This window comes from Vanessa cardui, chromosome Z (genome assembly GCF_905220365.1).
Source record: "Vanessa cardui chromosome Z, ilVanCard2.1, whole genome shotgun sequence".
Classification (NCBI taxonomy): Eukaryota; Metazoa; Arthropoda; class Insecta; order Lepidoptera; family Nymphalidae; genus Vanessa; species Vanessa cardui.
The window spans coordinates 5394121-5421782 of record NC_061154.1 but is presented as its reverse complement, the minus strand read 5'-3'; the positions used below and the strand labels follow the sequence as shown (position 1 = coordinate 5421782).

The 27662-nt window shown below is 30.6% G+C and overlaps 1 protein-coding gene across 1 annotated transcript in view; it reads right to left on the bottom strand.

Annotated features, from left to right (window-relative positions):
- Positions 1-749: 749 nt before the first annotated feature.
- Positions 750-27662, bottom strand: part of LOC124543297 (LIM/homeobox protein Lhx2-like) — a 29610-nt gene continuing 2697 nt past the window's right edge. The window contains exons 2-7 of the mRNA XM_047121465.1: positions 17718-17946; positions 16694-16828; positions 14229-14465; positions 12365-12516; positions 4013-4248; positions 750-3568 (exon numbers count right to left, since the gene is read on the bottom strand). Coding sequence (XP_046977421.1) covers positions 3326-3568; positions 4013-4248; positions 12365-12516; positions 14229-14465; positions 16694-16828; positions 17718-17800 — 1086 coding nt within the window. The 5' untranslated portion in view covers positions 17801-17946 and the 3' untranslated portion in view covers positions 750-3325. The remainder of the gene's footprint in view (positions 3569-4012; positions 4249-12364; positions 12517-14228; positions 14466-16693; positions 16829-17717; positions 17947-27662) is intronic.

The following is a 27662-nucleotide window of genomic DNA, read 5'->3' as shown; positions in this document are numbered from 1 at the left end:
CTATGAATCATTTGCAGTCGCTGGTTCAGACGTTTGAACTCAACTCAATCGTTAATAAACATCATTAAAATACCTCTACGCATATGAGTCAATACCTTTAAGATATCAGATGCCAGGTATTGACACAATATTCAAAGATATATCGAGACACCAGTACGGTCACACGCCACAGCATTCACAAAAATCGCGGACTATGCCATCTTGTTAAAATATTTCAACTAGATTTATAACGGAACGTCAATATTTTAATGAATTCCTTGGCTACTGTTGAGAAAAATAAAAATATATTTTCGGCAGTTGGAGTTGAATTAGTGAAATAGTATCATATGAGTTGCACGCGACTCAATAATTAAATAGATTAAATTGATACGGTTATTCACCAACCAGTATTGGAACAGCGTGGTGGAATATGTTCCAAATCTTCTCATCAAAAGGGGTGCCTTAGCTCAGCAGTGGGAAATTTACAGGCTGTTGTTGATATTAGATACTACTTGGGTATAATAAATGAAATTATTAAATATGAAAATGACAATATGTATGTATGTTTGAATGTTTGTAATACTGTAGCGCTTTAGAACGTAGACCTAGTACATCCTTAATCTAGTTAGATTCCAGTCCAGTCATTACGTTGGAGAAATCGGGCAAAGCAATGCATGAACCTCAAAAGTCAAATTTTGGATATTATATAAAGTCTTTGTAGTTAACGCGATGTAAAATGAAACACAAAATAAATTGTTATTAATTTCAATATATTACTTTTAAAGTATAAATAGGTTTATACACATGATATTATATAACTACATACACGTCTTACGATCTAAACTTTACTAATACAAAATAGGTATAAGATCACCTATGTACGTATGTATAATATAGATACACTTTGATTATTTATATGTCTTGATAGACTGTAAAAAAAAAGAGAACTTGTCAAAATTGTGGCAACACTCACTACGTAAACGCACACTAGTAAAGTATGACGCACACAAACATAATAAATATGATCCGTTTTTTTTAATACGACACATTATCAGGGTATATAAATAATCGAAAGATTTACGTTGAATATAAATTAAATGACGTTCGAATCACTGGCCGTAAAAAGTTCGGAACAAAACTATTTCTAAATCGTAATTCAAATCCTTTGTGACCTTGTATATATTAACAAATGTATAAACATATATCATAAATGTTGAAACGTAATTCCGAAAGAATTACTAATTTAGCCTTACTAATCAACAATGTTTTGGAGTTGATTAATCATCACTTATCCTTTTCTCACTTGAACAATTATCCATTCGAAAAAAGAAGACAATTGTTCAAAATGTACCATACAAAGTGTATTAGTGAATCGGTAGGGAAAAAAAGTGATAAATATTTGTAATAGTGAAATCAAAGTACGTAAGTACCAATCATATTTTGATACGCTATGATAATAATTAAATTAATAAATAATAAAAATATAACAATAAAATTATAACACTTTAATAAAATTACTGTTATTGAATATTTATATAACAAAAAATAACACATTAATTATGCAAATTCTTTACATTTAAGTATGTTACATATTCTAAGTATTATATAAAGGATATATTATTAACAATTAATATCTATTACAAAATCAGTTAGTTATCTATTACATTTCTTCTAAACAAAATGATATGGTGTTACTGATATCTTTAAAAAATCCTTATATAATATAAAGCACGTAGCACACTCATAAACATTTACCTATTTACGTCTAACATTAGGTACAAAAAGTACAGTACCTAGTACCGTCCCAGTAGACATATTGAAACTATGTAAAATACATTATAATGCAGTTAAAATATTACGGAATGTTTTCACAATAAAATCGTACATATATAGAAGATGACCAAAGTGAAAGCAATAACGATGAATCGACACTTATGTCCGGACACCTCAAATCAAAGTAATATAAAACATGAACTCTGCTGTCTGTATATCAATTTGAACTCAAAAGCCAGACAACAAATCAATATGGAATAAATGATAACTACAGCCACGTACAAATGAACCGAGGTGGCCCAGTGGTTAGAACGCGTGCATCTTAACCGATGATTGCGGGTTCAAGCCCAAGAAAGCATCACTGAATATTCATGTGTTTAGTTTGTGTTTATAATTCATCTCGTGCTCGGCGGTGAAGGAAAACATCGCGAGGAAGCTTACATTCTAATTTCATAGAATTTTTTCCGCATTTGTATTCCAGCAACCGGTAGTATCTTGTTTCAGGTTCCTTTATAAAGCTTTGGTCAATTGCGTTCAAACTAAATCACTGATACGAAATTACATTCGCCTGTTCGTGAAAATATAATTCGTCCGTAAGAAATGTAGCAGATTATTTATTCATAAAACAAATTTAGCCGATATATTATAAGATGTTATATATAATAATATGTAAATAAGTTTATATAGCAGCAATCCTATTTATAAGATTACTCAAACACTAAAAACTAAACTTTGACTAGTATCACTTTACTTACAAAAATCTTGGCAGGTATGTAAAGATATAATACGATATATAAATATATGTTACCGTACCGTTACAAACGTACTGTTTATTTATATTTGTCTAAATCAAAGTTACATTAATAAATAATAATGGAAATTATTTATATGTGTTAATAATTAATCCATAAAATTAATAATATCTTAGCAGCCGTCATTGTGATGGATACTTAATTACAATAATAGATATAGTTCAATAATAAATAGTAGATATATAAATAGTTCCAGTGTGTTCAAATATGGAAAATATAATACCAAAACAAAAGAATATAAGTGATATTATTTATACAAAAATTTAAGATAGTAGACAAAGAAATAAAAACGAATCTCCGACGTGTTACTTATTAAAATAATTTCAACCTTATTTACACAAACATGTTACATGACTTACGACAATTCTCTTCTAAGAATTAATTCGCAATGGGAAAATCGCAAAAGAGGTTTTATTTCCGATACACTTTTAATGTTATGAACGTTAAATTAGCGCGATTATGTGTAAGGAGTTCGAGTAAGTTACATTTGTTTATATATAAACATCATGTTTAATTTCCATTAAGAAAAAAATATATACCAGTAAAAATAATTAACATTTTCGTTTCGTAATGTTAGACAGTCAAGGTACAAAGAATTATATTATAGTAGAAAAAATAATTTCTATAGCTACATTGTGGGTATGTACCTCAATTTTATATTTTTAAATCGTACTAACATAATTAAATGAAAAAAGCCCTTTAAGATGAGGATGCTGAACGAAAGAAACACACCTGGACCACGTTTCTGTTTAACTTGACCGTCAGTACATGTCGCTGAAGCTCATAGGGTGTGGAGTGTGAACCCTGATGTCCTCCATCGGTTGTAATGCTTCAGACATTATCAGGGCACCTGGTGGAACATTCGGCGGAGGACCGGCACCACCTACCAGGCTCCCGTTCGATGTATGTGCAGAATTACCGTTCGGCGTCATCGGCCCATGTTGATTTGATTCTTGCCTCATCATATTACGACGCCATTTCGCACGAGCGTTTTGGAACCAAACCTATTGAGAGGTAAATGATAATTATAAAATAATAAAACTTAACAATGTTTTTAGTGAAACAATTTAAATTCCAAATGAACGGATTTTAGGTATTTTTATTGACACTAATTTAATTGTGTATTGTATATATTTTAAAATAAATAATTATAGTTTGTTAATCCAGTTGCTTAAAAGGAGTTTCTGCGGTTTTGGATTATAATCTGTTATCTTTGTCAAAATAAAAAAAAGCCTAGTGTTAGGGAATTATCAGTATAACTTTCGTCCCTTAAAAAGTACGTGAAGTCCAATTTTGATTTGGATCTTAAAAACTAGAGAATAAAAAAAACACTTCTTTGATCTTGATATCTTGATGTCGGTTATTATTTTGATCTTATGATAAAAATAAGATAGGTATACAGACCCAGAGCAGTTAAAACAATACTATTGTATAAATTATTTACTAACTTGTAACACCCTCTTAGACAAGCCAGTTTTATGGGCGAGTTGCTTCAGATCCTTCGCATCGGGGTTTTGATTTATTGCAAAATAAGATTTCATTGTCCGTAGCTGGTGGTGTTTGAAGCTTGTGCGCATGCGCTTAGTGCGCTGAGTGTGGCTCGAAACGCTGCCTGGCGACGCCACTGAGGAATCGTAAGCGAGTGATTCCATTGACGAGGAAAGATCACCGCGATGGAGTATTTCTAAAACCAAATATATTAAATAATAATAACATTTTTATTTAAATAAGAAAACAATATTACATTATAAATAAAATCGAATTTTATATCATCGTCTTCGTATAAACGAATTATCGGAAAACGGCAATCATTTACCTAACGGCATATTATATACAAGCGACACGCCCCGATTTCGCACGGGTGCAATGCTGTTACTAAATATAGTACAGAATTTTTCTTATTTCTTTATTTTATTGTCCATGTTTTATTTACAAAAACCTATTGTATCAATATATCTATTGAAAAAACTGCATCATTGCGTAATTTTAAAGATCTAAGCACACATAGGGACAGACAGCGGTAAGCGACAAGTAAGTGTATTTAACAATACATATAACTATTCGTATATACCCACGCAAAGTAGTAGCGTGGTTATATAGTCCATACATCAAATAGGGATATGTATGGTCCAGTAGTAGAACGGATTATTTATTTATGTTTACAACAACAGCCTGTAAATTCCCACTGCTGGGCTAAAGGCCTCCTCTCCCTTTGAGGAGAAGGTTTGGAACATATTCCACCACGCTGTTCCAATGCGGGCTGGTGGAATACACACGTGGCAGAATTTATATGAAATTTGTCACATCCAGGTTTCCTCACGATGTTTTCCTTCACCGCTGAGCACGAGATGAATAATAAAGACAAATTAAGCACATGAATCAGCGGTGTTTGCCTGGGTTTGAACCCGCAATCATCGGTTAAGATGCACCACTGGGCCATCTCGACTCTCGATTTATGTTTAATTATAATTTAAAATACATGAACTCTGTGACAATTCATTTTATATTAAAATATAAAATGAATTGTCACAGTGACAATTCATTTTATATTTTATTATTAATTTTATGATTTTTTTTTTTTAAAACGATTATCCCGAGTCGAACTATTTATCATACAATCGATGAATTAATTGTAAATCATATAAAACACTTAAATTGTTTTGGATAAATTGTTTTTAATATTTATATTTCAAGACTATGGACTTTCTATGAATTTTACCTGAATGCTATTTTGTTTCATTCCACTATCTCCGTTCACTCTAAAGATAGTTATATACATACTTAAATACCCAAGATTCCTTACAAATTGCAAACCACTTCAATCTATTCGAAAGACTTAATACAAATAGTCCTTGAAAATTCTCGTCATAATATTCGTTTTACCAATTAAGAGCAACTCCTTATAAATAGATGAAAAAAAATCGAAAACATTTTATAAAATAGTATAATTATCATCTTGTTTATGTTATTTTATTTTATTAAAAAAGGAGGCATTAATAATTTTTAATTAATTATAAATCAGTAATATTTTAATACATAACATAACATATAGGTAATCTATTTTGAAGTCATTTTTTCGTCTAAAACTCTCCTGACTTGCTAGGGCCTTAGTGCTAAATCTGACCACGATTGAACTTTAAATATTTTTACCTAGGCTGTATCTAGGCTGTAACTAAAACTCTTCTATTCTATAGCCCTAAAAATCATACAGCGATTTTTTACGAAGCGTAAGTACACAGCGCGTAATATTTTCACTACGTAAGTTTAATTCAAGTACATTTTCACGTATATGATAACAAGTAAAAGTAAAACTACGCGTTTTATATCGTAGACCGCAGAGCCTTTATAATTTCTGCAGCAGTTCACCACAAATCAAATTCGACGTCAAAAATTAGAAATTTTCAAGCAAAAAAAATATTAGTAGTACATCTTATCTCCGGTAGTCTAAGCCACATCCTAAAGTTTTTCTATCATTGGTGACAGGGATGCCACGGGCTAGTGATGCTGCTGATTGTAGTTCCGCTTGCGGTCGGAGGAAATTGCATTCAATTTTTTTTTTATACGTCCAGTTTTTTTATGGCACAGATTGACGAGCGAATGGTCTATCATAGATATTGGTGTCAAATATTATCAACGTTAACATCGCCAATACATCTGTGAATGTTCGTAGATTGACTCATTCCTCACTTGAACTGGAAGAGACAATAATGGGCTTGCACCAAAGCCTACCACAAAGTTTTGTAAATAACCTTTAAAACGTTATGATTTTCTTTAATCATATTAAGTAATATTGAAACGATTCTATCATTTTTTTCATAATTTCTTACTCTTATCTTTTTCTAATTCTTACTAAGACTGAGTCTACAGAGCGATTTAGTTTTCTATACAGGCAGACTATACATGTATGTATGTTCATCTGTTCCCGAATATCTTCAAACTTACATTTTCAGACTTCAATAGATAATAGCCTCATTTGCGTCAGTCTAAATTTAATACGGGGTCTTCTGGAGTAATTAAAAACACCTATATTTTATTAATACTATTTTTAAAACAGCCGTTCATATTTATTTAAAGAACGTTATTAAATAATACGACATTAAATTACAATTTCATTTGTGACATTAATTATAATATCTTTCATAAATTAAAACATGATCTTTGCGTCTCAAATATCTTTAATTTCGTTTAATTACGGTACGGTACAACATTTTATTCGATTTGCATATTATTTATATACAATATTTATTTAACAATTCTTCGTAAATTTAGACTTATATTCCGAATTAAAATAAGAAACGTTAGATATCTCATTACTACTATAGTTAAATTGTAGGAAAATTTCTCAAACATTTTATTTTTTAATAAAAAACGACGAGGAAAATTTATAGAAAAAAATAGAGAAAGTCAAAACAGATCATTACCTTTTTTCGTATCTTAGTAATGAGATTAAAATAAATAATGTTCGAAACATTCGAATTTACACGTTTAAATCATTTTTTTTTTCAATAATGATAATGATCTAATTGCAACCACTGGGCCAGCATATTACAAAAACAACAAAAATATGCTAATTAAATATTCGACAGCTACAAGGATGTCCAAGCAAATAACACACAATGATTAATGTTAAGATAATTGGTAGTTTTGATCGATACGATAGCGTTATAGATGTCGGTTAGGAAACCCAGTGGCTTTTAATTTATGAATATCTCGCCCCAAACACTTGGGTGGTTGCGGTTATGCGCGCCGGTGCAAGGAGAGCTAATTATTTATAATTAAATATTACAAAACTTGTTTTGTTAATTTACCGCCCTGTTTGAAAGACAGCTTAAAAGAAATATTTCCGTTAAGTTTGTTCTCACATTTTATTTTTTTGTTTTTATATAACAAGATATATTTTATTTTAATAGAGATTACTATCGTTGTTTACGTTTTTAAATAATACTTTTTTTGTGATAGATTTCTTTATTTTTTTGACGCGCCTTAAAAAAGACCACATATGACCAAGTTTAGAACTAAGTTCATAATAGAAAATAATCTCTCGACACTAAATATGAATTAGAATTGTATCCAATTCAACGACTAATAAATACATGACGCATTAAACAGCCATACATATTTTCGATCATTAAAAATAAAAAGACGTAAAATGTAAGTGGAAAAAGATCTTACATCTTGCTATCTCAAGCAGTTGCTCTCAGCATTAACTGTCGAGATTTTATTGACAGAATTAACATGTTACCGACTTTACTTCAAACCGTTCTTTTTTCTCTCGAAAACCCAGTAATAAAGCATCGCGGTCGTAAAGGCTTCGATATTAACGATTGGTTATAAAAAAATAAAGGAGCCCTACGGGAATACGTGTTTTATTGCACAGATAGGCGCCGCGGTATGTGGTACAAGGAATGAAACAATTATTTCATTTCGAACTAACGTTACAGAACCTGCTATAGCCTATTCCATTGGAATAGGAATAAAGATAAACAAACTAAGATTCAAGTATTTCATACGATTTGCTAATAACTCAGCTTTGTTGTGCACTTCTAAGTGTTTCTGATTAATATATCTTTATTTAAAATATAACACTATTACACTTATCTACGTATATCCTCTTTAATTTTACTTATAAAATTCCGGATATCAGTTCAAATTCAATTCATTCAGTGAATATCATAGATAATTCAAACTCGCGATCAACTATATCGCGTTAATTTTCTCTCATATTTTGTGTTATTTGTTTATTTTTCTTGTTATGGTTAGAATTTAGTATAATTATGCGTATGTTTGAACAATAAAATTTTAAAGAATCGAGAGTTAAAGCGAATATGCCGAGACAAAACAATAAGAACAACCGTCAAATAAATGAAACCTCTAAACTTAGATACAATAAATTTTAATAGATAATAGGTAATTGGTTAGGTCGAGTGCGTACCGTGTATACATTGTATTATTAAGTATAAGAGTTACCATATTGATTTTAATTTCAAAAGCATCTTGGTTTATTTGAAGTCGCTTAATTCTTTTACTTACGACGCATACAATAATAAAATTTTGGTAGACCTTGTAAAACGATACCGATGTGAAACGAAAGCTGACAGTGTACATGATTCTATATATCTATATCTAGTGTCTTTATATGCATCAAATTAAATAATATTTATTTTTTCACGAGAGCAACGCTATTTCGGGAAAAAATGCGTTCCTATGCAACATACGTCTTTAAGCAATAATTAGAATAAAACAAAACAACTAACATTGAAATTATGAACGAAAAATTCAATATTAAATATTCAATTCAAAATTCGTTTTATTATTTTAAATATATAATTTATTAAATGTTTGAAATCTGCTAAATCTTAAATTATATACTAAGTGTCGGTAGTGATTACGATTGATGGATTGAGATCGACGACTTAAAGATAACTAGATTAAAACGAATATGTTATTATTATCACGTAGTTATTACAGACTCTAGAGGATCTATCACGTGTTACATTCGGTCGGTGCTTTTTGCCACTGTTCATAGTAAATCCGTCGCTTGGTCGGAATGCCGCTTATCTCAAACCAACTATCTGACGACATCTTACCAATAAAGCTGTTAGCCGGCATTGAGTAATAAATAAGCAGTCGTAGGTGTCGAATACTAACATCTCACCTGAGCGACGGTTTTCATAAACTTATATGTTTACAAAATCAATGTAAATAAGCGATTACTCACCGTACATAAGTAAGCAATGAAGCTGAATTTTAAATTGTTATTAATAAAAAGAACAAATACGTTCCAAACCGCATAGTCATTTTTTTAGATTTACGTATGTGATGCTATTTGATAATAACTCTGGTATATTGTGCACTAATAAGAGTTTATGATTAATAAATATATCTATATTTATAATACAACAATATAAGACTTATGTCTTTACAATATATATGTATATAATAATAACAATACTAGACTTCTGTCTTGTACTTAAATTTTACTTCCAAAATTCCGATAACGGTTTCTTCGACGTTGAAAATCAAAGCCAATTTTTGCAAATCCATAGTGATTATCATAGGTTAATTACGTTCTAGACCAAGATATCGCGTCAATTGGCTATGTAATGTTTTCATATATACCTACTATTGTCTAGTTGTTGGAATATAGTATAAGTAATCAAACACATTATACATTTAGTTTAGTATATTCATAAATAGACTAAAGTGCGAGAATATAACAGTACGAGCGCTAATCTTAAATCAAAATTAAGTTTCCGGAGCGCTTTTTTTGATGGCAGGTGTTAGTTTGGTAACATTTAGGGCAACATATAAACGATTCACTTTGAAGCCAGTTTAATTTAAGTGATGCCCTTGTTTACTATTCTAAGTTTGTTTTTATTGTAGGGATTGTTTTAGCGGCTTTTTAACTTGACCATTAATTTTTAATTAACCTTTTGGTCGATCGTATTACCATGATTAATGCGTTTAGTGTTGTATGTAAAGTATGTTTTTATTGAATGCATCAGGGTTATACATTTGACTAATGGTACATGTTTTGTTATTCAAATGCGTTTAAATATTAATATACTTATGAACCCGCAATTATTTTTTGTACAAGAAAATGATTTTTATACGTGATTGTTTTTGTCATGAAAAAGTTACTTAGAATTTTATTTCATGCCTTACTTAGTATACGAGATACGAGATAACGGCGTTTAAAATCTCTCATTGAATATTAATGAGTTATGGACATTAGACATAAATTACTTGCCAATATGTTCATTTACGATAGACCATACTTAGTTTATCATCACCTAGCATCTCGAAGCAAATGTTTCAAGCGAACACATTATAATGCTTATTTATGTTTTCTAATATCAAAAAAAAACACTAGCATTGACATTACTAAGTGCCGCTTACCTCAGTGTACGATAACTAGAAGTGGAGAGCCGATAATCAAAAATCGAGTTTATTAGTGAAAAATTAAAATTCAAATTCGTTTAAATTTTCACTTTAACGCATGCTCAGTTTTGTTCATGATTGGGTTTTAGATAAGAAACAGAACGACGCTCCACGCGATGCCGTTTTTTTTAATTGAAAGAAATTTATTAATTAAAAAATATAATTTAAATTTACATTAAACAGTTTGTCGAATATGTTTGTAGTGTCAGAATTGAAAGTTTATATTGAAAGAGAATATGTTTTTTTTAGTTGATTTGAATCTAAATACGACAATGTAATTAATATTTTGTTTATTTAAAGAAAATTAGATACACAAATTTATAAAAAAAAATATACTTGAACTGTTTTGTACAAATTATTTAAATAATGAATGGAAAAGTTGTTATTCGATAAAACATAATTTTGTAAACATTAAAAACAAAATAAAATACTGTTATATAATTTTGATATAAAAAGGTACTCTGTTTAATTTAAACGTAGACGTAGTTTTAAATAAAAGCGAAATCAATCATTAATTTATATTTTTACATGCACAATCGAGATTAGGTTTCAAGCGAACATCGAATGAGTGACTTTTCAATGATCAATATTTCGATTATCGATAAGGCACGTAACATTTTCAAGAGTCCTTAGTTCCCATTATCGATGTCACGCGCGCTTCTCTAGTGGTACTGTTTGCCAACATGGCGAATTACTTGGCGGGAAAATACTAATTGATAATCAGAAGTGGCGTATAATAAAAACAAGCGTATAATCTTTATCAGATACATCTTTATCGCTTGGATATCATCACAGCTATTACTTATGATTTATTCAATACTTGATACTTAAATGTATTTAATTTTTTTTTTTAATTAAAATATTTCATTTCATTGCGAACGCTAATGAAACAGTCATAAAATCAAAGCAGTCCCTAAATTAAATAATTATTATAGTTATTCTTTACTTAATGTAATAACTCTATCTAAAGGTAATGATTAATGTATTAAAACGCGCGTTGATGTTGCGATGTGAAAAAATCGACGCCTCATTTATCGCTGGCAAAGTTTGCGGCCGCAGTAAATATAAACTATCGATACCTACGTCTAAACTTTGTGTGTTCGACGAGAAAAATAACGAAGTGTCATTCCATAGTCCATTCAGACTAGCACCATGATTAATCGGGTCGAGAAGTCACACAACCTGAATTCACCTCAATGAGTGCCTCGCATTTCGACGCCATAAAGAATAATCCAGACGGCCGACCTCAGCCGCGGGTCCAATGTATCCAACCACGTTTTTCCTACTCCAACTTACGAAGCTACCGTGCGCGAAAAGGAGACAAAAACAGTTTTAAGAGCGCGTCGTCTATTCATTAGTTGTGATTACGGCCGAGTCGGGATGAATTGACATCTGGGACGCCCGCGCGGAGAACCCGTCCTCGTGCTTTCCTCCAGAGGTTTTTGCTAAATTTTAAGCGACCGTCGTTTTGGATGAAATATGTAACTTATATTCTCCCAGTCCGCTAAAGTTTCAATGCCACCGTTCTTCGTCGTAGAAAATAGTTTGCAAAATAACTTAGGCCAAATGCTTAGTAAACGCGTATAAGTCGCTAGCGGTACATCACAGGGAAATATTGAAACATAATTCAAAGGGAAGCGGGTGGTTGAAGGCATTCTTTTGCGATGAAGCGAAGTTGGGGAAAGTAAATGGGCTTTTTATAAGCGCTTTTCCAAGTCGGATGAGAAAAATAATTAAGAGGCTGACATTTTTTAATTACATTGACTTACATCAGTTTAAATCAAATTCGCCTTGTAAAGTAAATTCGCAAAGAGCAGCGTTCTATCGACGGTATAAAATATGATATTTTTGTCTCTTACCTAAAGCTGTGCTAGCCATCCTCATCGTCTGGATTTGCATGTCTTCTGGAGAACCCTGAGGTAGTTTTCTCTTTCTTGGTCGACCCTTTTGACTCGGCCCTCCGGTGTAATATTGATTCGGTGAGTCGCCTTCGCTGTGCAAGTCTTGACATCTAAATAGCAAAGTTGATAACTGTACTTCACGATATAAATAAAACTATAAATAAGAAAAGCTTTGATGAATTACAAAACATTATAAGACATATATGCGTTCTTATATATGAACGCATTTATCTATCGTATGCAAAAAAATAAATACTCATAAATAAAAATCAGTAATAGAAAACATACAGTTATTTTTAATAACTCCTATTTGTTAAGTTTTTTTTATAATAAACCAGATTTTTATACGTACAGTCACTGCCACGCTGTATTTTTTTATTAATTGATTTCGAATTTTAAATATCCCTATAAGGTGAAAGCAAATTAACTACGTAAGCACGTTCAATTAGATATATTAATGTTCATAAAAACAGACGCCACTGTTGATTAACTAATGATAATAATTAATACAGATATTTTAATACTTCGACCAGGGCGCTGGACGTAATGTTTTTAATATGGTAATCGTATAATATGTTCACATTATTGTAATTTGTTACATCGGAATGAATAAAAAATATACCTAAGTACCCAGAGCTAATTAACTATTTTAAATTTTTGAGTATAATTTTAAAAGTATTGTATTAGTATCGTGTGCAAATGAAAATGTAGTCCAGTAGATTAAGGTAGAGCAAACATTTCGAATTTTCATGTATAGTACGACACAACTGGGTAGCTTCGGCAAAATTCGTAAAACCGATAACATCCGAATTAAGTACGCTATCCTAAATTAACATTATTTATTTCTTATGTGAATATGATCTTAACACAAATATATGATCTAAAATAATCGTCAATTTGACACGTCGATTTACATGGACTTGCTTTATCGGGTTGAACTGACGCGAGAATAGGTATATAGCGAAGAATAGCGCAATGGGGAACTTTTTCTATTGGTTATATAAATCGGCAGTTATCGTTTTTATTGAATTTGCCGATGCTACATCAAAGTTGTGTGGTACAATAGCAACATTACGATTATTTAAAATATCATATTGATATAGTCCATAATATATAGTTTTGTGAGTTGTTTTGTTAAGAAATTTGTAATCGTCGCAGCGTCTTTATAAATTATGATATAATTTTTAAAGACGCATGAACGTGTTATATAATACTCGTAACACTTTTAGGTAATGTTTTCGTTTTGCTAAAGGAGTTTTTCCTTCAGGAACGCGGCTTCGCTTTGAGCATACACGAGTATGTTTGTTTGGAAAGGAGGTGAACTCGGTCGGATTACTCGGTCTCTCTTATACAAAGGGATCATCTAGGCTTTCCCGCTTCGTTTCTTTACTATTTTATGAAAGCCCTAAATCAGGTCTCGCCTCCAACGATACTCATGTACTTATTGAGGTACGTATCGTGTGTGAAAATAATCGAGAGATGTTGTGGAATAATTAAACAGCGAAATATTTGTTTTTATTTACAAAGATGTATTTGCTGTGTTAATGGCAATAAAAACATTTCAGATTTAGAACGAAAATCATCTTATGAATTAATTTCTGGTTTGTTTAGCTGCTGGCATAAAGTATAAATATTTTTTTCACTCAGATTATTCCTTGACATGGTTCCACGCGGTCATCTTTCATACGTTTTTTTTTTTTTATTTACAATAATAATTTTGTTGATTTACTAATGAAAATTTATTTAAAAATATATATACAACCTATAATATAAATTTATTATTATTTATTAACATCTTTAAAAAAATGTAAGCATATCTCACCTGTAAACACTTGTCATGTCCTCTTCACAGTATTCGTCCATACAGGCGCTATCGTAATGCGGTCTGCAGTATATGAGACCGTTTCTCATACCAAAGACATCGCCCTTCGAAAGCAACGTGCCACAGGCGACGCACGTGAAGCAGGTAAGGTGGAAGACCATGTCCCGCGCTCTCATCACGAGTTCGTTCGCGGTGATACCGTTACCACACCGAGCGCACCGCTTCACGCAAAATAGTCTGTAACAAAGTCTGACTTTGTTTAGAGAGCTTAGAGATATTATATACAATACAATAGTAGTTGTACTTCTACAACAACAACAACAACAACAGCCCGTAAATTCCCACTGCTGGGCTAAAGGCCTCCTCTCCCTTTGAGGAGAACGTTTGGAACATATTCCACCACGCTGTTCCAATGCGGATTGGTGGAATACACATGTGGCAGAGTTTCTATGAAATTTGTCACATGCAGGTTTCCTCACGATGTTTTCCTTCACCGCTGAGCACGAGATGAATTACTTGTACTTCTAACTATTACAAAAAGTTTTTTTTTTTTTGTGTACATTAAAGCAATTTCTGGATATATAATAACGTGATTATTCAAACACAATAATATAGTGTTTGAATTATAATGGTTCTGATGGTCTGTGGTCTGTCAAATTATTGACATATTTTTCAAATCATGCGATAGTTTTCAATTACACCATATGCTGGCTACGAAGGGTTCTAACAAGCCACAAGGGGCAGGATGTTTGACAAATCATGTCAAGTTGGACTCTCTTATGTCAAAATTCATACACCCTCGATTCGTGGCGTCGACACACCTGTTATTATTGTTGATAAGAATTTTTATTATCTCCCTTTTCTTTATTTATAAAAAAATAAACTTTTTCTTTGTTAATAGTAAAAAATAAATTAATTTTACCCTACTAACTATTTAATTTACGATTTTATTTTCAGTAAGATATAAGCATAGTTGTTTTTTATTGTATCTACCCTAAGTATATAAATACTCCTGACAGGAACATACACCTACATACGATTTTGTCACGTCATTAAATATTGTTATATAGAAATACACAAAATCGATAACATGATTGCTTATAAATAACAAACATAAACCAAAGATTCGTATGTCTTGAAGACGTATGTTAAACGAAAATCGACTTCATCACAAGGAGAGACGATACATAATCGAAAAACAAAATAACGTTTTTAGAGTTCTACTCGTATACCTAAGCACAACACTCGAGCGCTTAGCTCAAACAAAACTTGCGCATATTGACGCACAAACAGATGCATAATGTATTTAGTTGGACAGGTGTGTGAACCAAACAAGTGTGCTGGATGGTGAGTGACGTGGCTATACCGCCCCCTTAAGTGCATCAGTTGACACCTGACAACTGTCGCTATGCCCACTGAATTCAGAAATATTTATTGGGCCCTTTATCTTCATGAGACATTTTTTTGGCAATTAAACTAACAATCGTTTCATTATCATCGGGTTGTCACATTTTTATTCTTTTTTCAAATTATATTTATCAACTATTCTTTCAAAAGATTACAATCATGGTCGTAGACAACAATTATATAGTTTATAGAGATTACAAATGAATATATATTTTTTATTTATTTACCTATTTTTTTTTTTTTTTGTAATTGTTATTTATAAAATAGATAATTATGTAATCGTTTATCGATATATTTTAATGATGATGGATTTAAAACAATAATCAGAAATTTTCACACGATTGTTGTCAAAACTAATACTACTTATTACTACTACTACCGAATGTACGATTTAACTGATTCTTCATAATATTAGGAAACGGTATATAATCCACTACGTTTATAGATTAAGTTCTAATAACTACGAGATTTAAATTCTGCGTTTTGGGTCAAAATATGAAATATGTATAAGTATTCAAAGAAGATTAAAATAAAGTTTTGTGTAACGAATTCCAACACAGAATATACAATTGTTATATAATCATAATCATATATAAAACCGGTGAGTTTTATTTTGTTTGAACATGTCTACTTCAGGATCGAGAAAAGACGTAAAAATCCAGATCTGGTTCAAACTACGCATGTGAAAACACGCAGCGCAGCTAGTTTTTATATTTAAATTAATATATATCTGAAAAATACCTTTATTGAAACCGTGTGAAGACAGGGCAATAAATTTAAACTATTCGAAACATTTTATAATCCATTTTAAAAATAAAATATCTGAAAAAGATACAGAATTTAAATGTCAGCGCTTAGCCGGTTTGATTTCGCAGGCGCAAAAAAATTCGCTTTTGCAAAACAAAATAACGCAAGCTTTCAAATTGCTCGTTTTTCTAACGAAGTGTTCTATTGTCGAGACGAAAAAAAAAACTTATAACAATATTTTAAAACAGATACGAATTTGTTGCTTTATTCATATATATACAATGTAAAAGGTGTTTTCTTCTTATTCTTACCTATAGTAGTCTTCCTTACAGTATATATTTCCGTCTCTCGAAAAGCAGGTCAGCTCGCTATCCAACGGCAGGCGGCATTCGCAACAGCGGAGGCAGGAGCCGTGCCATTGACGGTCCACCGCTAACAGGTAATATCTACATTAACAATTAAACCTTATTAGGTACTGCGACATAGTCCCTTATCGAAACAAGCTATTTTTATTTCATTTGCTAGATTGCTCGTTACGTATTTACATAAGAGCCTTATGTACAATATTATATATCTTTCTTTTTTCAGTTATAATATGAAATATGATTGTTTTAATAATGTTACTTGTTATGATTAATTAGTTAATTATTTCAATAACAATATACGTCATTGTGACGTCAATCTTTGACTTATTTTTAAATATAGGGAAAAAATGAAACTATAGCGGAAAAGCGTTCTTAAAATACTATGAAGCAAGACTTGTAAACAAATAGAACTTAAATCAATTAACTTAGGCACTAAAATACCTCTCTCAGTTCCAATAAGGAAACAATGACTAATAGCGTGAATCGATTTATTTTTTAAATTACAATGGACAATTAATTCAGTACATTGTAATGACTTTTTTTAATTATCTTATATTAATAGCGTTAGACGATTTTTGTACCAGTGATTATGGGACGAAAGCTGAACGTAGAAAACGGTTACGGTCTTTGAGATGTGAAGAATATTAAAGAGGATTCATAGTTGCAATTTATTCAATTATTAAAATTAGTGACCGATTATTATAGATATTACAGTATTTGACATTTAAAGTTTCAATTAAAAAAAATTCATCAGTTTACTACGAAATTGAATCAAAACAAAAATACATAAAAAGTCTTTTGAATAAACGCGAAGTTTCACAGGTGACATTAGGTCGTTATTTTTTTTTATTTGTAATTATTTCGTAGTTAAGAAAAGTAAGCAAGTCTTTTTTTCAAATTTCATAATATTGTAGCTCCCTACGAGTATTGTATGCTCGGAACGTTATAGATATATAAATATACAGTTTACCTGTCTTGTATCCTGCCTCCGCATCCCGCACACTCGTCTGGGGTAGCAGGCGACCCTTCTGAACTCTCTCTCTCCTTTAGCATAGTGTCGTTCTCCGTCCTGCCCTCCGGATTAGACTCTCTTTCTCAAATAACAAGGTTCATTTCCCCTTGCATCATTTTCTGGCTATTCGGTACTGACATAGCTGTTGTTGAGTTTGTCGAACTCAGTGTGCTTTCGTATCGGGAACCTGTTAAATTATTACGTATTATTTTATATTTTGATACCCATCGTTAATAATAATAATTGTGGATAATTTAAATATAAATTGAAAAATAAAGTATCGTGGATTAAATAGATAATATCGAAATATAATAATCTTCTGCTAAGCGACGAAAAATGTTATAATTGCCGTTGAGTGTAATAATCGTTTAATGCACGGCATGTCCCGCAAGGTTCACCGATTATTATTTGGTTTTAATTTCGCTTGGCGGTTGTTTTAATAATGTTATTGTATCAACTGTGGATTTATTTCGGTTTTTAATTTAAAAATAATAGCTGAACTTATTTCACAATGCTGCTCAAACACAGATTTGTAATTGTCGCTGATAATTTGCCCGGAACATAGATTCCTCATAGAATGAATCTCCATTTAAGATTTACGTTATCATCTAGAATCGGCTGCTTTATATATTAAAAGAGTAATTATTGTCCTAAATTAGAAACAAGTTCACTAATAGTCGCCATCTTTCTTATCACCTTATTATAATGTTTTGAATTGCCCACGTGTCAATCTTATATCGGAAAACTAAGTTATCTTAATAAAAACCTTCAAGTTATAGTTTATACTCGTATACTTTTCAACTATTTTTCAGTTATTTCTATTATTCAGACTATCACTTATTAATTCATGAATCTCACATGGTTTCAAATTGATTATATTTAATTTTGATCAAATAATATTTTTAAAATCGAAATAAATTTATCACATGTTTCTATTCAATCGCATTTTTACGTGACTTCGCAATCATAATAAAATAAGTCTAATCTTCATTACCAATTTTATGTAAAAGGAGGTCCTTATCATTCTGCAACTACAAAACAGGACTCACGTCTGAAGTCCACGCTATAAGTAAAAAATGTAAATCCATAAATTTGAATACGAAGCTATAAGTTTTCCATATACAACGCTATCTCCTGCCTCTTTAGCATATCATTTATAATGCTGCTGTGGACTGGCGCAAATCAGCATATGTAACAATGGGACATATATAGGATTCTGTAGAGGCTTATACTAGGCCGTCCCTCTTATTGGAAGACAATGGAAGCTGTTTTACGTTTTTGTTTTGTTCCCGTCTCGAGAACGGCAGTCGCGTACCTTTTAAATATAATACGATACATTAAAATCGAGTAACTAAGGAGCCTGTTATTCGATTGATGTAAACTGTGAAATAAAAACTTTTTTTTTTTTATTTGATTGGTTATGTCTAAGATTTTTCGTATACGGATTTTAAATTTCCTCGTTAATTTTTTTTTTTAATTTATAACATTACGTCTGCTTTCTAATTTTTTAAACTCGACTTAAATGCGAAATCCTTAGTCAATGTTTTATTTCTAAACGACCATAAAATAAACGTTAAATATTTCATAGACTTATGCACATTATTTTGTAAACAATAGTGACGTAGATGCTAACGAGGAGCTTTAAGGTTGTGAGTGAGAAAATTACGAGCTATAACAATGACTACTTAGTAATAGACTTGTAGGGTTGATGACCTCGGATTCCGTGTTGACGTACAGATACACAGAATCGTATCTCTTCATTTTGTAATTAAAATGAATCAATATTATAAATGTTCTGACGATAGCAGCTTGTTAAAACTTTGTTAAAGGAAGGTAACAAGATTGTTGACGGATTTTTGGAATGCCAGTTGGAAAAGTGTTAATTGAAAAAAAAACAAAAAAGAATATACGGTCATAGTACGATACAACTTAGATGTAGCATCGGCAAAATTCGGCAAAATCGACCACATTCGAATTAAGTACCTACGCTATACAAATTATCAAGATATTTACACAAACGTAACAATTTGTAATATCATATGACCTTATATATTCGTCAATTTGACACGTCGATTAGCTTTCTCAGGTTAAAGTGACGCAAGAGTCTATAGCGCCGAATAGCGTCGATTGGCGCGATAGGGAGCTATTTCTATTGGTTGTATAAATCGGCAGTAATCGATTTTATTGAATTTGCTGATGCTACATCTAAGTTCTGTCGTAATATACTTGGCTTTGAATTCGTGATGTACGGTTAATGTGGATATGTTCTAATATCATCGGCTATAGTAATCAATTATCTTATGAAAATGTCGATTTAATTTGACAAAACCCTGATCAGCTTATCGATACATAGTGCCCACAACTTACAGCCTACATCCAAGTGGGCCCCAAAGCTATTTTCGTCTTCAGTAGATATATCTAGACTTTACGACATATAGTAATTTCCACATTTCAAGGCCTTAATGCGTTGACATTTATAAACAGACTAGTTCCTCGTCCCGACTCTGTGCAGATAAAATGTGTTTTAAATTTCTATGAATCCTTTCTTAGTTCGAAGAATCTACTTCGCGAAAGGAGTGACTTTGCTGAATTTCAATTTAATTAGATCCACAGTGGTAATTTACTTATCATTATTATTACATAGTATAAAACAATGTCCTTACTGCTATCTGTCCCTCTGTATGCTCATATCTTAATTACGCAAAGGATTTTGATGCGATTTTATTTTTTAATAGATATTGATTCGAGGGTTAGGTTTTTGTATATAATACATGGATATAGTAATGAAAAATTGATAATTATCGAAGTTACTAATGTGATGTAAATAAACAATTTCTGTAGTATATTTAATTTCCGTGCGAAGCCGCGGCGGGTCGCTAGTACTATATATATACATCTATGTATACCTATATATAAATGTACAATTCAAGGACTAACGGTTTCACGTGTTTTCTGAATCACAGCTTGTAAAAACTGCTAACTTCCTAACTTTGGCCTTCTACTGGGAATCGGGAATTTCGCAGAGAGAAACTCGAATACTTTTTACTGACCCGCATCCAGTTTTGAGCCGAAAATCTCGGGAGGAAATATCATATAGATAAACTTTTGCTATACGTTGGTAGCAGATAATTTTATTTATCCTTACAGTAACCGTGCTTTGTTTAATTATGTGTTTTATGAATATGTGTACTCAAATAATTAAATTAATACTGTAATGTGCTTGACTTATTGCACCAACTTTTGCACAAGAATGGTTTGTATACCTACCTGGTACTAGTCTGGTATCTCTTTTTCTTATGAAACCTTAAATATTAATAATAATAAAATTATTCCCTACACTTGCCGACTCACATGTAAATTCTTGGCATCATCAAATCCATAATTCTACAAAGGCAGATACACTTGGCTTAGGCTCGTGTATCAGTTTCACTACCCCTCTAAAAGGGAGAAAAACAGAAGATAGAAATATACATAGATTGAAAGTAACTAAATAAAGAAAATTCTAACAGTATCTTAACTTCAAGATTTTTAAATTTTGATCAAGTTTAATTACCTATCGACTATTCAATACAAGCGTTCGGTCTCGATTACGATAACCTTCCCACTTAAACACGAGAAAATACATCAAAATCGATCCATCCCGTTTATAAGAAATTTAATGACATGCTCACAAACAAAAGAATTATACGAATTAAGAAGTTAAAGGTTCATACTTATTAAAATCCGTTTTGCAACTCGTTATGACTGTGTATCATACATTTTTGTTCCAGTAAATACAAATAAGATAATATTTATACTTCAAATTGAAGTTGTCTCGCCGTCCTTCCATCTGTCTATTCCGCGATATTGAAATACAAGTAATCCTATTATATTCCATTATAAAAAGACGATGAAATAATAAAATAAAATATTCACTACCTATTTCGCCAAATTATGGACGCAATGACGATGAAACCTGGAGTGTGTTCGGTTGAACACGTTAATTTAAGGATCTACGAGGGAAATTTAAATAATTTCGCTTTGAGCGGTTCATATATTGAGTAAGGTTAAAGGCTTAATTAAAACCTTACGCTTCGTCCCAAGGCAAGAAGCTATATTCATAAAAATCGGTGTACTCAAAACAGACATTTATAACTTTAAAGTCGTTGGTTTACATTTTAAAACTAGAGAGTTCGATATTCGAATGCGCCAATCAGAAACCAGCTGACGAATTCGGAAAAAAGTTTTGCAAAATATATAACTCATGTCATCTCATGCCTAAGTCTCGATCTGTTACCATTATGGCAAATTATACAAGAGGGATCTACTCGTACTATATCTAGTAAGCTGCAACTAATATTGAATAAAAAACAACTTTTTGCATAGTTAAGTAATAAACTTTAAAAACATCTTTAACATTTTTCCATCGGAGTTTTGTACTGTGAGAAAACGACGTTCGAGACCAGAACCGCTGAATAGAAAACTTATGCAGGCGCGTTGTTATGTTAAATAAAAACTAACTTTGTTACTTATATTTAATATTCTGAAAACTGATTCAAGGACATTCGTAATGCAGATTAAATTAAAATGTTGTGTGCAGTTAATAAATCGCTCAATAAATATACGTATAGCATATTCCAATCAAAGTCGGAATAAAGGTAAACAAATCTCAGATTTACGTTTTTCATGCGTTTTGCTAATAACTCAGCTATGTTGTGCGCTACTACGAGTATATGCGTAATATATCTTTATTTGTAATATAACACTATTACACTTATATACTTATCTACTTAAATGTTTCTTTAAAACATCGATAACAGTTTCAAAGGATCAAATAAAGACGATCAAAACGTCATAGGTAATTTCGCAAATCCATTGTGAATATCAAAGATTAATTTAGCTCTCGACCAATTAAATCGCGTTAATTTACTGACAAACATTGTTACTTGGCTTTTCTCCTCCTGTGGTTGGAATAGAGAAGTCATTTTTTTGTTACAAAAAATTAAACTAAATAATATGTAATAGATTTATTTAATATTACTCAAAACACGCATTATATGCATCAAATAAAATTATATTGTGTTCTATATTCAAAAATGTCAAAATGTTACTTAATCAAGAATTAAGGAAAAATTCAAACGGTATTCACATTATTTATTGAAGATTTTTGTTAAGTGCGCGTTCATACATACATACATACGTATCAAAATGCCTTGGCCAATTGTCTATATTAATATGTAAAGAGAAAATTGAAAAACTCTTACCTATATTTGATGTGCCATTTGACATAATGAAAGTTTATATAAAATGCAGAAGCTAATATTTACGTTTTAAAAACATGTTATAAAAACTTATTATGAAATATGTATATAAAAAAATCCTTATAGATCCGTGTATTCCTATGAAGTCGGGATCGCCTGGATACAAGGATCTCTATATTATAACTTTAAGATTGAAAAGCAAACATAATAATCAAATTTAAATTTTCGACTTTTCTACACTATAGATATTCATACCACACAGACATGAATACCTTCCCGTTTTTATTGATGAATAGCAAATTAAAAACCCTTAAGTAGTTTAAAAATTCTAAGCGTAGGTACAGGCGGATGATCTCGACTTAATTTTATACATACTATTTAGAGATTTCCGGCCACACTTAGTTTCTACCCGAGTTTTTTCGATAGACTGTACTTTCTGAATAGGTAGTTGCTTTACATTAATTTTTATGCGAATGCTTTGTATGAGCATACATATTTGAATGATATTTTTTTGACTACCAACTTTAACAAAAGTGTCTGATATAAAACCCAATAAGATGTATTTTGTATTTGATTTTATTTTATAATGTTATTGATAGTTGTTATGGCAAACTTTGTTATTAAATTACTCGATAATTATTGTACAATCATCTCTTTGTTAAGGATGACGATTCCTTGCCAAAAATTAAACGTAATATATTGTAATTACGGTCGAATATTAAATAATGCATTTTATTATTTGTATCTCTAATTTTCATAATCGACTATTGTCATTATCAGATCGTTACAATACTTATAAGACTGTAACTTTATTGTACCTCGTTGTACAGTTTGGCTATACACTAACAATTAAATATCGATATCGAAGAGATCATAATACAGGGAATTGCTAAACGAGTTAATTGTTATCGGTTCAGTATTTCGTTATATTATTGCTTAAATAAAACGAAAAATTGACCAATTAAAATGTTACTCCTTAGTAAGTATATATTCATTATGTGTTTTTTTTTTTATATTTTATTTTCTTATTTATTGTAAATCTTTTTTTTTTTGTTTGATTTAATAATTTCAAACAAACTTTAATATAATATTTAATCCGGTAAATAAAAATCGATGAAAAGCCGATTCAGGGCTCGTAATATTTTAAGACAATATTTATTTAATTAAGCTTTCATACAACTGCTGAAAATGTTATGAATCAAGCATATACAAGGAAACAAGCAAACCCCTCCCCCCAAACCGATACCGCGGGAAAAAAATATTGTAATATATATATATGAAAAGAAAATACAGAAAGACAGAGCTACATTCATTACAACATTAATAATATAAGTACATGTGTAGGTACCCCCATAAAGCACTGAATTTAGAAATGACGTCACAGCTTATATAATTGTTTTTGAGATATGCTTATTAGGTAGAAAACAATTTCAAATTCCAATTCATAGTTAAATTAAAAACTTATCAAACCATTATCTCGCTAGTCTCGTAATTATTTTATCTCTAAATTATTTTACCACGAAACGAATTGTTTTTAATATAAAATTAGTAACAATAACGTTTCACCATAACACTCCTTATCTACAATGCTTATCTACTACCGTAAAATAAAAATAGCGCATAGTCGTTGAAAGCTTTTAAACAAAAATTCCTATCAAATCATCGACTTTGTTATTATACAAATTAAATACAAACGAACACAACCGACGATTATCACTTTAAAACTTTATACAGAACGAATAAGAATTATTTTAAACAACGCGATGATTATTAAATAACATTTTTAGTTAAAGTTTAATTAAATTATAAATATAGTATTTGGGTATAATTCATAGCATTCAAGGCAGAATGCATGACGAGTTGACAGCACCTAATAAATAATTACGTTATATTACAAATACTCTGGTTTCAATTAACTTTTAAACAAATTCCGACGCAGATATCATTAAAGAATTCAGTTATTTATCCAAGCCACGTAATATTTTTATACTTAAATAAATCAAATGATTTTTGTTAAAATATTTCAAGACTAAAATAACAAGATGCCAGAGCAATTATTTATATTATGAGTAATACCTTATCTGTATTATAAATTATATTGTCTAAAGGTACTGTGAGATTTATTAAAAAAATCGAACTGGTCGAATCATAAAAAATATGATTTTTTAAAGACTGAAAAGGAACTTTTTTTTAAAATAATAATGCGATATGTCGAAGATGTACCTATTAATTAATAAAATGCAGAAAGATATCATGTTTTAAAAAGCAGATCGCGGATTGTTCGTTATGCTTGTAAATATTACATTTTTTATAATAAAAAGCTAATTATAATCGTGCGTAATAATTCGATTTTCATGTATAAACAAAGAATGTTTTAATTATGAATGAAGTATAATATGTATGTATGTAGGTACTTTTTTATACCCAACGTAAAATTAAAAGCAGTAAAATCCAACTGATTTGGTGCAAATGGTCATTTGTACCCAGTTGTAATCTAATCGGAAACAAAACAGCTTCTAAAAATTTTATCAGCCATTGCGTTTATTAACCTAAAACTGTAAATAGTTTTACGATGGCTGTTAGTTTTGTGATAAGGGTGCTCTAAAAGTAAGGTTTTAAAATTAAGAGCAATAAACATTAATTACAGAACGATTGTGTACCACTAACCACTACGAAACAACGCTACGTTTAATTTTTTTTACATTGTTTTTTTTTTTATTATAATAAAATAATACATTAAAATGTATGTGCTTAGTTATTGCTTGATTTATATGACATTTATATGACATAAAATTTTGAAAATTAAATGAAATACATTTAATTTAAATATAGTTGATATTAGAATTAAATTTTACTTTAGACGGTTATCGGTATACTTGTATCGACTTCTATATAGGTGTAATAGTAAATAATTTTTATACTTATAATGTATAGAGTAGGTATACCGACAATTAAAGCTCATGATTCAACTTCAACAAGAGGGCTGGAATATGTACACAAGCCTTATTTTATAAATTTAATATCAATCAACAAAAAAAAACATTTCTCATATTTAAAAACTTTACGGTATTAATTTTATTGCCATAAAAATAATATAATTAATTGCCATAAATAAACAAGCCTGATAAAATAAAACTAGATATTTAATGATTTCGATAATGATAATATATACAGTTCTTTAATAATCTACGGAAGAAAATAAATAAATATGAAATGCGAAAACATTTTAAGTAAACATAAGTAGAAATATTTTAAATCGGTAAATAAATATTTAATACGTCTTTCATAACGCTAGCGTGTAAGTAATCAATGAATAGCGTTGATATGGAGCGAATCAAAATTCAACCTAATTTTTCATCTCCGTAAACTAACTAGGTATACAAATATATTTTAATATAAACAAGTTTTCGAAAGGTCAATAAACTTACGAACCATAGGCCTTTGAATGATATTCTATTAATTATAATGAATAAAGTAATCAATGATCATTATCAGGTGATAATTAGCGTGATCAACTGCTCAACCCGAACGAATCGAAAACAGAACTAATTAGTAGCTAAATAGTATCACTTAAGCCTTTTTTAATATAACAAATTAATATTAAATACACTTTAATCCATCCAGATTTAACTAACATCATTAATACTAATGTTAAGTTTTAATTACATAAAACACACGTTATGTTCAACTTATACGGTTAATATGTTTAATGAAATAAATTACTAAACTTTTTGCAATAATCACATGCACTCAGATGGGATATTTAGATATTATGAAATGTAATTTTGTAAACTAATTTTTATTTTGAAATGTTTAATTCAGAATCGTTTCTCATTTTTCCGTATTCATACTTGATGATTTAAAAAGTATAGTTACGTTATGAAACAGAAGAGTAAAAGCATCGTTATGTAGTTATTTCAAGTAAATTTACTTTTTATTTTAATAGTACATAGGCATAAATACAGTTCTTAAATCGTAACTATAAATAACGCTTAAATACTTCAATTAATCACAAGCTGACTGACCTATAAAATAAAAACAAATTACCGTACACAGCACTTCCAATTTAGTGTAACATTTAAACACTGAATGTTTAATTAAAACAGTCCCAACCAGGTATCACTGGTAACCACATTAACTGGAAACGAAACCACTAATGCTCAGCTTCACGACAAAACGAAAACCTTTCGTTGTATACACAATATTCGAAGACGAAATTTGCAACTGCAATGCATTCGTGTCGCGAATGAGGGTAAAAAGCACGCTCCGACCCCTCTGGGCGGCTTCTCTCAGCCTCCCTGCCACCCTTCGCCACTCCCTTCTGAATACGAGCTCACACAGCATTTATTATCAAGAAAACCTAACGATATTTGAAAAGGAACCCTACCCAACTAGTACTCGCTAAGTTCGTACGTGAAGTTCTTTTAGACATCGTAAATATGTTTGTAGTTATGTATCTATATAAACATTGATAATAAAGTATTATATCCCTCAATACTTAGTCATTAATTATTAACAGGCGTTAACCGTTTCTGCAAGAATATTCTGTTTTTTTACGCTCGCTTGAGCTTACGTATGGCCTTCTGATTATTTGCGTGGGATACGGTTACTTCCAACTATTTAAGCAGATATCGGAAGAGAATTAATTACGCGTAGAACCGAA